At 37.4% G+C, this 14,040-nt stretch overlaps 1 protein-coding gene across 12 annotated transcripts in view; it reads right to left on the reverse strand.

The window, feature by feature from the left end:
* ankhd1 (ankyrin repeat and KH domain containing 1) overlaps positions 1 to 14,040 on the reverse strand; it is a 200,145-nt gene that overhangs the window by 51,918 nt on the left and 134,187 nt on the right. For 9 of the 12 annotated variants that reach the window (XM_041192971.1, XM_041192974.1, XM_041192963.1 and 6 more), the window contains one exon: positions 7,027 to 7,767. The exons of the other annotated variants lie outside the window; for them this stretch is intronic. In XM_041192971.1, the coding sequence (XP_041048905.1) occupies positions 7,027 to 7,767 (741 nt within the window). The remainder of the gene's footprint in view (positions 1 to 7,026; positions 7,768 to 14,040) is intronic. 12 annotated transcript variants of the gene reach the window in all.

Genomic DNA, 14,040 nt, shown 5'->3' on the forward strand with positions numbered 1-14,040 from the left:
AATAGTTAAAACAAAAGCACCCACTGAAAACTTTAATGAACTGGCCCTTTTCCATCTGGAGACTGAATGCACCAGATGGTAGCCTGTCTACTTAAAGATGACTTCATTGCTTCTTGACTACCGAGCAAGAGCATTTAGTGCTGGACTCCAAGTGGTATACATCATAAAATTAAATGTGCTAGAAACTGTGTCTCCACTCCACAGGGATAAAGGCATAGGGCTGAATTTTTACAGCAGTGATAGATTTCAGGAATGTCATATCTTTCCCATTGTGCCAACATTAGGCACTCCAAATCAGCGACGATGAGTTACAGAGTAAAGGGCTCCTTCACTTTGCCCCAACTTCACACAAATTGTTTTATATTATCAAATTTTGAACATAGAACGCAATCTCCAGCTCATTTGTAAGAGCTAGCTGCCTCAAGAACAAATGCACCCATTTACTATCCTACATTAAAAAATATTCAACAGGATAGTAAGCTTCACATGTTGCAGGTTTATCCTGTTGAATTAATTCATACAATTTAGAAACAAAAAATGCATTTAATTTTCTGACCACTGGGATGAAAAAATTACAAGGAGAATTCTTTGATGTAGTTTTCTTCTCAGATGGAAATATTGTTTGGATGGGAAAATTTTTTCTCTCGTTCCCCACCTCACCTGAAAATAGAAGGTCCAACTAAAGCAGCTTGATTTGTACAATTCATAGGTGCGAGATGTGCAATTGTTGAAATTTCCAGTTGCTGTCCCAGTGCCATGCATTATTCCTGAAGGTGGTGTGGTAATCTAATCCCAATCTCTGACAACCATCTCTACAACTATGCAAAGGTTAGGTGCAAAGTGAGTGCAACTCAATTTGTCATTTCCTGAATGATAGGAAAGACACTTCAATAAGTTAACATGTAATATTTAACCATGTAATTTTAATATTGAAAATATGGGCTCCCAGTGAGTCAGTAGGTGGATGTAACATTTACTGAACTAAACAGACCAAAAAGGCATCAATTTTCACCTTATTATTCATGGGAGTCCAAGCAGATCGCTGCTGGCGGCACTACAATTATACCTCAGCATCCATGAGCATATCATATGTTTGAGTGGCTGGGGCATTGAGGGGGGGGTGTGTGCAGTGAACACACAGCTTAATTGAGGAAAAATAACAAGCAATTTATCATGGTACCCATTTCTAATCACTGCTTGCTGGAAGAGTGCATATTATAGACAGTGGACATCCTTATGATGTTCTCGTTGGTCAAACGATGTGCCAGTATTTACCATCTTGGTCAGGCTTGAAGAATGGCCACTTAAAGGCATTGAAAGTTCAGCAACTTGGGAGAATAATCCAGCAGAAATAACTTTTTCCAAAAGCAGTGAGAACATGCTGCCCACCCCTACCGGCATGCATTTAAATTACGAAAATTATGAGTCTCCCCCGCGTTCCCTCCTCCCCCCACGATTTTCTCCCCTTACCTATCAAACTCAGATGATCATATTCTTGAATCCAAGGTTGTGGGTTCGTGTGTTCCAGGGTTTGAGCAGATAACCTAAACTGGCACCCAAATATTAAGGATGTGCAACAGTGTTGGAGGTACTGGCTATAAAATGAGATGTACACTCCCTGCGTACATAGATGTAAGTAGCATTACTTGCTAATAATGCTGCACTTATTCACCAAAAGCAAGATAACTGGTCATTCACCTTATTTGCTGTTTGTGGGAATTTTTTTGTCTATATTTGCCTACATTTCAAAAGTAATTCAATGGCTATGAAGGCCTTTTCTCCCAAAACAAACGTTCCACATACTGAAGTTCTTTCCTTCAACGGGATGCCAAGTCTCCAGTATGTCATCCGAAATGACATGCTTCACCCAAAATGGACAATGACAAATGGCAGGCTATTTGGCCGTGCGGAACTTCACAGCACAGCTCAGCTCCATCAGAGACTCATTCTACATGTTCAAGTGTGCACTTCCACAATATGGTACTCAATAAGTGGTAGGAATTAGTATCCTGGCTGATTAATACTCTCCTTTATACAGATTATTACTTCCTTGTTGAGATCAGCAAACTCAGCACAAAACGAGAGGTAAACTTGAGACCTCCCTTTCTCAGCCAACTTGGTTCTACATAATATAAATTTGCCAACTCTGGGGAGGGGAAAATAGGGCAAAGCATATGACACCGAGTTCCTTGACTTCAAAAGGTCTCTGATAAAGTGCAACACAAGGTTGCAAATTAAGCCGCTGGATACAAGCTATGAACTAGTTAACCAGCTAAAGGGAGTCAAAGGGAGCCAGGTCACAAAGAGAGCAAGAAAATATGGTATGCTAGAGCTATTAGCAGGATCCCTTATGTTCCTTGTACACATATGAAATTGCAATAGTAAAATGTTTACAGACACCAAGCAACAAGGTAGCTGAGATGTTACAAAGAACCCAATAAAGTTCGAACCAAAGATGATCAGTGAAAAACAAAGCTAAATACAGACAAATGCCAGGTAATGCAGACTTGAAATGAAGACAGGCATGGTACTCCATTTGTGGAGCAGAACACACCACTGGGGGAGGAAAAGGGCTGAGGCCCAAGTGATATGTCCAAGTAACATGAACGCTGATAAAGCATACAGGATACTGGTTTATACTGCTGTATCAGTTAAATTCAATTTTTCAAAATTCAAGCTGAAGCTATAAAATTCCCTCATTTACTCCACTTGTCAGTGTCACATAAGTGAGTTGTCATAACCTGGAAATATAATGTAGAATGTGTTGAGGCTGACCCCAACAGCAAAAGGAAAAAAAGCTATAAGGAATGTCTTAATAAATAAGGATTTTTCAGCCAAAAAAAAGACTTAGAACGAACTTAATAGATGTGTACAAAAGATATTTAACTTAACAGTGAAAGTAAACCAAATAAAAATTTGGATACACTAGCCCAGCAGGGCATAAAAATTTCCTTATACCCCAGGTGATTAACAACTGGACCAGCTGGGAGAGGAAAAATGGTCAAAAGACAGGGTTTATTTACAAAACACCTAGATAGTGCAAGTGAAAATGATACAGTTCGCATTTGCAAACCCTGAATGAAATATGGTTACAATAAAAGGTTCCAAAAATATATTTTACATATAGTTTTTCAGAAATACTTCAATCTTAAATGCGAACATGATTTTCAGTCATCCTTAGTGCAAGAAAAATTACAGAAAGAACCTTAAAATATTTTTGTTTAAACAACTGCTGCTAACAGCAGAACTATAGAGAAGGTGCACGTAATATCAAACTGGAAAAAAACATCGAGTCTTAACCATCCTTTTCAAGAAGGGTACTGAAGGCAAGAGAAAAAAAAAGACCTATAAATTTTAAACTAAAAATTTTGAAAAAAGTTTGTCCCAGGGTGTTGAGTTTGCAAGCTAAACAAGAGCTGTATTTGTGTCTTGGAAAGCAGAGGTATAAGTTGTTAGCTAAACTGATGTAAATTTGAAAACACGGTTATGTTTGACACTTAGTTACTGTTATAATTTGCTACACAACAGCCAATTTGCACAAATTCTCACACACAAGACAAATGACCAGAATCTGCTTTGGTGCTGGGTGAAGTAAATGTTGACCAGGACATTTGACATTAAAAACTTAGTACACTGTAGAGGTTGCTGATCTAAAAAGGGTCTCTCCCAAATTGCTGATTTTTAAAATGGTTGAATTTTTATTTTTGTATTAGTACCCAAGTTCATATGCAAAAAAATTGTTCCAATAACGGCCCATCTTTGAGTCGTTCTTATGTTAAACAATCTTCAGTATCTTTCCCATTTTGGATGTTATCCACCACTCCAGGGAGTCAAGCAGTCCTGAATTTTCAGTTAAGTCGTCATTCTTCGTATACAAGCCTGGACAGAGTGTGCAAATGGTTTTGTGTGTGTGTATGCTGGGAATAATCACAGTTGAACATCCTGTCCTCAAATGATATCAAAGCATGCACTTTCCAGCAAAAAAGAAAATCACAACAGCAACTATGTGCCAGAATACTGGCTAATTTAATTTGTTTCCAGGCAAAATCACCGCCCCAAAACCAAAAGGTCATTTTAGAGCAAGGATCAATTCCTGAAGGATTCTTCATGATCAGAAAGAGACAGAAAGGAATTAGAATGCTTTACAAAGAATTAGAAACTATAAATGATAGTTTAGCATAGCACAAGGTTCTTGAAATATTTGCTAATTTGCCCCTCAATTTTGCTCCTTGGATAGTAATGATATAGGCAAACAGAGTGGATATTACAGTGAACAAGACCTTAGCTTTTGACCTTCAGAACCTGACTTCAAGTCCAGCTCCAGACTGATGGGATGAAACGCTCTCCTAGCAGTTCACTCTAATGGTCCTGTGTGAAATTAGCTTGAACAGCATCAATCCAGATCCGAGTGAACATGGACCACAGCACAAAACTGCCCCTAAATTTAGCAACCTCCTAGGATCATGGGAAATGGGAAGTATCACACTGGTAAAAATAGTGAGTGCTCATCCAAGATTATGGCTCAGAAACAGAACTACTATAGAAAAGAGAGTGCTTTACTCTAATCTGGCTGCGCTATATCTGATGTGGGAGTGTTTTAATGCAGACTATAGATTTCTGAAATGGGTTTAATTCATTTTGAATTCAATTCAAATTTAACTCCAGTTAATCAGAACAACTGAAAAGAAAAACCACACAATTGGACAGCTTTCTGCCTTCTCCTCTACCTACCCAGAATCTTTAGTGCAACTTGTAGTTGCTGGTTTCAGCTCTCTTAGCTGCAGGTAATGAATGGTATGGGACAACCCAAGGAAGAAGACAAATGTTTTACAATGAGAATCACACCTCCACAGGAGGACAACAGGGCTCTCGCCTCCTAAGGGGCAAAACGTTCATTTTTGAAATGCAACTGCTATCCATTCCAAGCTGTTGCAAATAGCATAATTCAGTTATACTTTTATGCCAAAAGGATATTACCTTTCATTTGAAAAAATGATTTTTTAAAAAACTCAACCCATTTTCACACAACTTCAGTCCAAATTAACAGATTCACAATACACTTAATATGCAAAGAGTTACATTAAATTACAACAAAGATTAGGCCTAACAGAACAAAGTTCTGCTAATATTTAAGTGACTGACTGTGTTTTAATTCTGATGTGAAAGAGGTTTTGCTTGCAATAAATTTCGAACAAAATCCTAGGGTGTCATCATGCTACCACTAGGTGCCACTATTATAATTTACCACCGCAACAATAGCACAGAGTTTTAAAAAACACACTACAAACATCTACCATCAGCCTACTAACAGTTCACTAAGAAATTCAGTAAGATTGAGTCTTATGTCCATGCTCTTTGGAGCTAAAATCCAATTAAGTCTGAAAAACAAACCACATTCCTCATGAGTCAACTATTCAGCACTTTCAAAAATGTCCATTTATAATACCTAATATTTGCACTTTTGAATCCAAATTTTACACCATCTTCTCAAACTAATTGAAACACTCCCCTCAATATCAAATATAACCTGGCATTAGAGAACCATATTTATGAAACCAGAAAAGTGTACCACTGTGACAACTCTCTTCTATTACTTTGTTTGGACAGTTCAAATTAGCATGATATTTAGAAGATGGGACTTTCCCATCGGATGACAAACTACATTAAATTCTTAAGTAAAGGCTAAGATCAGACTGATTCAACACAATGTTTAAGTTTTGCCCATTTTCGAAAATTAGTGTTCCTTAATCCTTCATAAAGGGATACCTGAGAAGTGCAAGTTAGAATCAATTCATTCAGGTTCATAGTCTTAAGAATAAAGCATTTTGATTGGAAAACAGTAATACATTACAAGAGCTTTTGAAGCACGTCAGCTTTATGTGAAACAGGAGGCTGAGTTTTGATTTCTTGATATACAAAATATAAATTTTGATTTTGAATTTTTACTGGAAGTGCTGCAGTTATAGCAAACTATTATTTAATGGCAGTACCTGCAATTATAGTGTAAATGAGCTTCACTGTTCACTCTACAATAAGGCAACATCAACTTCTCACAACAGCCACTGCATAACATTAAAATATAGAAGATTATATTTTCAGGCCAGTGGTTGGCTGGATTGTTTTTTACTTAAAAGTTTCTGTACTGTGGCAGCCAAATTCTAGTTGTTGCAAAGCCATTGGTGTGAAATAACCTCCTGGAAGTTGTTTCTTATCCAAAGCTGAATCTCAAACTTATTCCAATTTAACTGCAGTTATACTGCAGATTACATTACTCAAAGTGGCACTGGCTTTGCAGTGACAAAATGTGTAATAAAACTGTCCCCCAAGTTGTACAATACTCTCTATTTCAGCTTCATGTGGTTTAAACTATTTTGGGATGAAGGTCGATAAAAACGACAGACCAGTTACAAAATTGCCACATAAAAAGGTTAAAGGGATAGAACAAAAGTCAAAATCGAGATCCTGTCCCATGCATTTATACATGTAAATGGCAAAACATGTCAATTTTAGCAAAAAAAAATCCTGATTATACTTTCAAGCTAATGTTTGTGATTTGCATGCCCATTTTATTTTTCATCTTATTAATGACACAAAGTGTCAATGAGAATTTATAAAGAACATTTATAAAAACTGGAAATCTGAAAATAGAACATGCTGACAATGCACAGCAAGTTAACAAGCATTGATAGAAAAAAGAAAAGTTAACAGTTTGAGGCATGGTTCTTATAAGGGCTGTTCAATTGTGATGGAGTATCATAGTCAAAACATTAGTCTTACTTTCTCTTTCAGATAATGATTAACTTCTCTGCACTTCCAGCATTTCAAAAATCAAGTACTATTTGAAAGGAATGGTATTAGTCAGCTGGCTTAAACAGCCTTGCTATTGCAATAGTTTGATTAAGCATTAGTGTGCTGTTAAATCTATAGTTCTGTGTCTCAATGGATCTAACAAAAAGTCCATTTGTACCTAAAAGCTAGTAGATGTGAGCAAAGGTAAAAGGTAAAGTTGACCAATTCTTAACCCACCTGCCATGATGTCATCAAGAGTGTCAGTTAGCGTCTGTGCTGGAGTTGCAACCATTAATCCATCAGGTGCTTGAGCTAAGAGTCCCTGTCCAAGTCCAGCAAGTTGTGCCTGTCCTAACAAAGGCTGGTTCACAATTACTCGCTGTAGATCAGGTACGTTAGTGATAGGATAAACAGAACTAGTAAAGTTTGGAGACACTTGTGTTGCTAAAGGTTGGATAGGAACAAACCCCATTTGGGTTGCAGGTGGCTGCTGCTGGCCATCTCTGTGCAAGATGGTGTCCACCTGAGGCAACTTTGAAAAGTCTTCCTCTGGCAGACAGTCACCAGTCCCCACCTGGGGGAACAGTCCTCCTTGTGGGCATTGCTGCTGTTGTTGCTGGAGCTGAAGTGTCTGCTGTTGACCCTTGGCTTCCAAGTACTCTTTGGTAAACTGCTGCTGAGTTTTCAGCTGCAATTCCCTTTCAACTTTTTGCAGCTCTTTCAAAATCTTTTTCTTCTTCTGGACTTGCTCTTCTCTGCTCTTTTTTAGTTCTTCTATCTTGTCTTTGGTTAAAGTGTCTCCCTGAATCAACTCTAGTGACTTCAATTGTGCCTTCTCAATTGCGTTAATTCTTTGTCCCAGCTCTGTCAGCTTGCCTTCCGTTTCTTCCACAATGCATTCTAAAGGCTGGTATTCGTGGAAGGGCTGGACATCCTGTTCCGCTACCTGCAGGGGACTGGACTTCTGCTTGGATGTACCTAAGCACACGAAAAATGTTTGAAAAAATGCCATGCAAAAATTACTTACCCATGTGAAACCAGTGTAAACCAGTGTAAACTTTTCACCACTTTGTGGCTTTTATTCAGTCTAGCACTGAACATAAACTATTCTACATTTGCTTTGTTCAATCTAATGAAGTATTTGCATTCCAGATATCAGTTTTGTAAGGTATCTGAAATTATTTGTCACGATTTTTTTGTCAGAGTAAGAGGGAAAGGAAAAAAAATTACATTAAAAATAGTCTCCTTTATGGCATTTCTAGAAAATGTTAAGCTTGGATATAGGGCAGAAGTACAAAAATAGCAAGATGGCTGAACAATATTAAGTCACTTTTAAAACTTGGTATTGTAATAATGTTTTAAATGATAATCTATTTCCATGTTTGAATGCTACAACTACATAACTCTTGCCCCCAGATATTATAAGCTTATCCAAATCAAACTTAAAGTGGCTCACAGGTCAACTGGAAAAGGCTGCCAAATAATGCAACTGTGGGGATTCAAATTTTCTGAATGTTTAGATAATTTACACTTGGACAATTTCTGTCAAGTACTAGAGGTCTAGACTAAATGTTATAGGGTGCAACAAAAGTGGCTATCTGAAGAAACTTTGACCAAAACTTTCCAATGGTAATAGTTCTCAGTCGATATTTCATTTTGAATTAGACTAGGTAAATCACATTAACTGCTAGATAATTATCCAAAATCAGAAAAGATTCATGTGTATGTAAAGTTTTTAAAAATTGTTCCGTGTTTCTCTAGATTTCTTTTTAAAGAATTGCACAACAGAAATCATGAATGTATTTTGAATACTATAACTTCTCCATTAACTTTATATGCTGATGCCACATGGAAAGAGATGCTAATGAACTTCGAATATACAAATATTTGAGGTTCGCAAATTAAATTTTCACAGAATACTATTTCAAGTTGACAGGTAAATTTTCCTCAATGGTTCCATCGTTTCATGCAATAAAGCTCATGGTGATGCTGGACAAGGAAAGCATCAGGCTTAATTTCTAGTCTTTTACAGAGTTAGTTAATCTCAGCTCGAGCAGCAGGAGCACTATGCATGACCTCAGGGTCAGGGTTGAGAAAGGGAAAAAAATAGGTAGAGTTTCCATTCCTGATCATTATCCAAAGACCCTTGTTGGGAAACAATAATGTATGGATATTGGGCATGGATAGGATTAAGCTCCATCTTTGATAGCACTCATGTGAAGAGCATAATGACACTTCTACATCCATATCCCAACTTGACACTTAGCCCCTTTCACCCATCACCCCTGTGCTCAATGTCCTACATTGGTTCCTGATCCAGCAACACCTCTATTTTAAATTTTCGTCTCTTATAGAATGCTTCAATGGCCCACTAGTTCCTAGCTCAGCACCTCTTCAACTCTACAATGCTCCAGTTCTAGTCTCTTGTACGTTCTTGATCTCTCTACCATTCCTTCAGATGTCTTAGCCCTAGGCTCTGAAATTGCTTCCCTAAATTTCTCTGCCTCCCTCTCTCCTCCTTTAAGATACTTTCTAAAACCTAGTGCTTTGTCTAAGTTTTTGACCTGTCTTAATATCTCCTTATGTGACTGTCAAATTCTATTTCGCAATGCTTCTATGAAGCATCTCGGGACCTTTAACTAAGCTAAAGGCACAATACAAATGCAACTTACTGTTTCCTGCTCACAGAGAGAACTCACTACTTGGACAAGACGGCAAAGGGAACCTGAACCCATAAAATTATAATTCAGAATGAACCATCCTCTTTAGGAAAGGCAGCAAGTTGATTAAGTATACTGAAAACTATTTCCAGATGAAAGACATTAGTCAATAATAAAAACTAAAGATATTTCATAATCTTCACCTCTGAAAAGTACACATGCACATACTGTGCATCAATTTTTTTTGGTGAGGTACGGAGGAGAGAGTAAGTCCACCAGCAGTGAGCAGATATATTATGACAACAGTCTGAAAACAGCCAATTACAAAAGGCAGACCAAAGAAAACCGAGGAGGATACTGAAGCTTCAGTCTTAGCTGCTCGAATTCAAAATCCATTGAAATGGGAGGTCTGTTAGAAATTTAAAACAATTCATTAACTGACTCTTCTAATATGTTGAAGCAGAAACGAATCCTCAAAACTTTTAAACCTAATTTTCCTGCTAAGTTTTAATCATTGCCAAAGTAAAGAGCAAGACAGCTCTCAAAATTCAGCTGCCTGAAAAAGGATTTTTTTTGCTTTAAAATAGCTGCTCGTAGACAAAGACACTCAATGTCTATTTATAGTAGGTCTGTAAGACTTCATGCCAGTGTATGGCCAGTTGACAACTAGCTAGCCCTCACTAACCCAAAGTGAGCAAATTTCTAGCACCTGTAGCATTTTGCTTTCCTGGAAGTGTTTTTGGCTTACAAAAACATTAATATGAACTTTTACAAGAGAAACACCATCTTCATGCAAAAGCACTTGGCAAATGCTTTTTTGTTTGAATGTGCAAAGAACACCACATCATTTGCCACAACATAGCATCCAAATGAAATGACATTTTTATGTTGTGTTTACACAAATGACAAAAATGATTGGCATTTCATTTTTCATGAAGACAATACCCCTTGAAATGTGATACAAAACTAATTTGAATTGCAATCCTCTTCCAGGCATCTTTTAATTATGGAGCAAAGCTGCATTTTACAAAAAAACCATTAATTTTGGAGCGATGCTGCATTTTACAATGAAAACTGGAGGTTTGAAACAAAAGCAAATGAATTTTCTGTAACTAAAATATTAGATATTAGATAGTCCAGTGTTCAGAAGCTCAATTATCACTCAATTATCAATTTTCTCAATAATATTAATTTTACCATCAATATAATTCTCAATCTACTTTTTCAAAATTAATTGCACTTATGTAAAACTAGTTAAGTAATGGGACAGGGCAATAGGAATAATTGTTGACAAGTGTCAACTATTAATTGGTTCTAAAGCTAAAACATTGTTTGCTCTGTCAATCATGTATTGTTTAATGTCAATCACATAACAATCCAAAATGTACCGAAAAGGTCTTGCAAACAAGAGTGGCACAACACAGGTGGTGACCAGTTGGCTCATTATACATGTACTGATATTAAAGTAACTTTAAAATTAAATGTGAGCAGGATGATTTCACAACTTGATAAAAATACAACAGTTCATATCTATCTTTTGCAGAAAATATTTAAAAATTTAAATACTTCACATTATGCAGTCACCTGCTTAATATGCATCAAAAGCTAGATGCAAGGAAATTTACGCAACAAAATTAGCATGTTATTCACAATGTGAAATGAGAGATCAGGATATTAATTTACTAAACATATAATACTGAATTTGTTCAGTAGACTTATATATTTTATATCTGTTTATCTAAATTTATTTAACCTCAGAATAATTAATTCAGGCAATTGAGATGAAGATTGACTAACAGGAAGCTGGTGATAGAAACATAGAAAAATAGGAGTAGGCCAATCGACCCTTCAAGTCGGCTCGGCCATTCAATATGATCATGGCTGATCCTCTATCTCAATGCCATACACCTGCTCTCTCCCCATATCCCTTGACGCCTTTAGAGTATAGAAATCTATTTCCTTCTTAAATATATTCAGTGACTTGGCCTCCACAGCCTTCTGTGGTAGAGAATTCCACAGGTTCACCACCCTCAGTGAAGAAATTTCTCATCTCAGTGCTCAATGGCCCACCGTATATTCTATTGTGATTGTGATCCCTTGTTCTGGACCCCCTCCACCAGCTAGAGGAAACATCACCCCTGCATCCAGTCTGTCCAGCCTTGTCAGAATTTTATACGTTTCAATGAGATCCCCTCTTATTCTTCTAAACTCCAGCGAAAACATGCCTAGTCAACCCAATCTCTCCTCATATGACAATCCTGCCATCACAGGAATCAGTCTGGTGAACCTTCACTGCACTCCCTCCATGGCAATTATATCCTTTCTTAGGTAAAGGGATCAAAAATTGCACACAATACTCCAGGTGTGATCTCATCAAGGTGCTGTACAGCTGTAGTAAGACATCCTTGTTCCTGTACTCAAATCCTCTTGCAATGAAGGCCAACATACCATTTGCCTTCCTATCCGTTTGCTGCACCTACATGCTTGCTTTCGGCTTGGCCTAAATAGCCAAGTGGTTATGGTACTGGGTTTGTAACCCCAAGATCAAGAGTTCAAAACTCACAATGGCAAACTATGAAACAATGTAACTTCATCTGAAACAGATGGAAACGGGTTTGTACTCGAAAGAGTTACATGCTTGCTTTCAACGACTGGTGTACAAGGATCTTTATACATCAACATTTCCCAATCTATCACAATTTAATTAATGCTCTGCCATTCTGTTTTTCCTACAAAAGTGGTCAATTTCCAATTTATCCACATTATACTGCATCTGCCCACTCATTCAACTTGTCCAAATTGTCTTGAAACCTCTTAACATCCTCCTCACCACTCTCATTCCCACCTAGTTTTGTGTCATCAGCAAACTTGGAAATATTACATTTGGTTCCCTCATCAAAATTATTGATCTATATTGTGAACAGCTGGGGCCCCAAGCACTGATCCCCGAGGTGCCCCGCTTGTCACTGCCCACCATTCCGAAAAAGACCCATTTATTCCTACTGTTTCCTGTCTGTAACCAATTCTCAATCCATGCCAATATATTACCCCCAGTCCCACGTGCTTTAATTTTGCACACTAACCTCTTTTGTGGGACTTTTATCAAAAGTCTTCTAAAAATCCAAATACACCACATCCACTGGTTCTCCCATATCTATTCTACCAGATACGTCCTCTAAAATCTCCAATAGGTTTGTCAAACCTGGTTTCCGTTTCATAAATCCATGTTGACTTTGCCTAATCCTGTTGGTATTTTCTAAGTGTTCTGTTATCACATCCTTTATAATAGACTCTAGCATTATCCCTACTACTACTGATGTTAGGCTAACTGGTCTGTAATTCGCTCTTTTCTCCCTCCCTCCTTTTTCAAATAGTGGGGTTACCTTTGCCACCCTCCAATCTGCTGGGACTGTTCCAGAATCTACAGAATTTTGGAAGATGACAACCAATGTATCCACTGTTTCCATGGCCACTTCCTTTAGTACACTGGGTTATAGGTTATCAGGTCCTGGGGATTTATCGGATTTCAGGACTATTAATTTCTCCAGCACTATTATTTTAGTCATACTAATTTCCTTCAATTCCTCCTTCTCACTAGACCCATCGTTCCCTAGCATTTCTGAGAATGTATTAGTTCTATCTTCACAGAAGGCAGCACAAAAGTAGTGTTTAATTGCTCTGCCATTCCCTTGCTCTCTATGATAAATTCTCCCGTTTTGGGCTGTAAGGGACCTATATTTGTCTTCACTAATCTTTTTCTTTTTACGTACTGATAGAAGCTTTTACAGTTCTCTTTTATGTTCCTTGCAATTTTCCCCCTTTACTCTATTTTTCCCCTCTTAATCAATCTCCTGGTCTTCCTTTGCTGAATTCTAAATTGCTCCCTATCTTCAGGCTTGCTCCTTTTTCTAGCTACTTTTCTGGCTCCTCTTTCGATCTAATATCTTTAATTTATTTTTGAGCCACTTTTTCTGTTGTGTTTTTGTGCCAGAAAGTAATACTTAATAGTATTAATATTGATAATGACAATACTAGTTTAAAAGTAGAACCCAAAAATTAATATTAACAGGGCAATTAGTTGATCACTGCTTATGATTTGAACATCTTAATATTCAAATGTGACGAGCTGCTTTTATACTGCTGTATCACTGTGATAATTCTAGTTCCAAAGCAGATCGCATGAAGCAGATGACAACCCCTAACTAATCCTGCTAAGACACTAAGGCCAGTCCACCTGTTATGAGCCCCCAGACATTTTTAGTTTGGTGTTCTGAACCTAGGGAGGTGGCAACACCAACCATGTTAGTGCAACAAGATAAAAGTGGCTGATCTGTATTTGCAACCCAAGTCTCATTAACCAAAAACCATTGTGCCCTTTATTGAATTATATGGAAATTGTTTAGTCCAGACTAAGCAACTTTTATATCCCCCGCAAGACCTTAACAAAATATTTCAATTACTTGAGAATTCTTAGTGTAAACAGGATACCTTTTTTTAAAAAAAAAGTGAAGTAACAGCTAAATGCATTCCCTTGCCAGTTTAAAATTAAGTGTTTTGCAATGAAGGCTGCTGTCTGCCTCAGTCTGTTAAG

This window comes from Carcharodon carcharias, chromosome 8 (genome assembly GCF_017639515.1).
Source record: "Carcharodon carcharias isolate sCarCar2 chromosome 8, sCarCar2.pri, whole genome shotgun sequence".
Taxonomy (NCBI): domain Eukaryota; kingdom Metazoa; phylum Chordata; class Chondrichthyes; order Lamniformes; family Lamnidae; genus Carcharodon; species Carcharodon carcharias.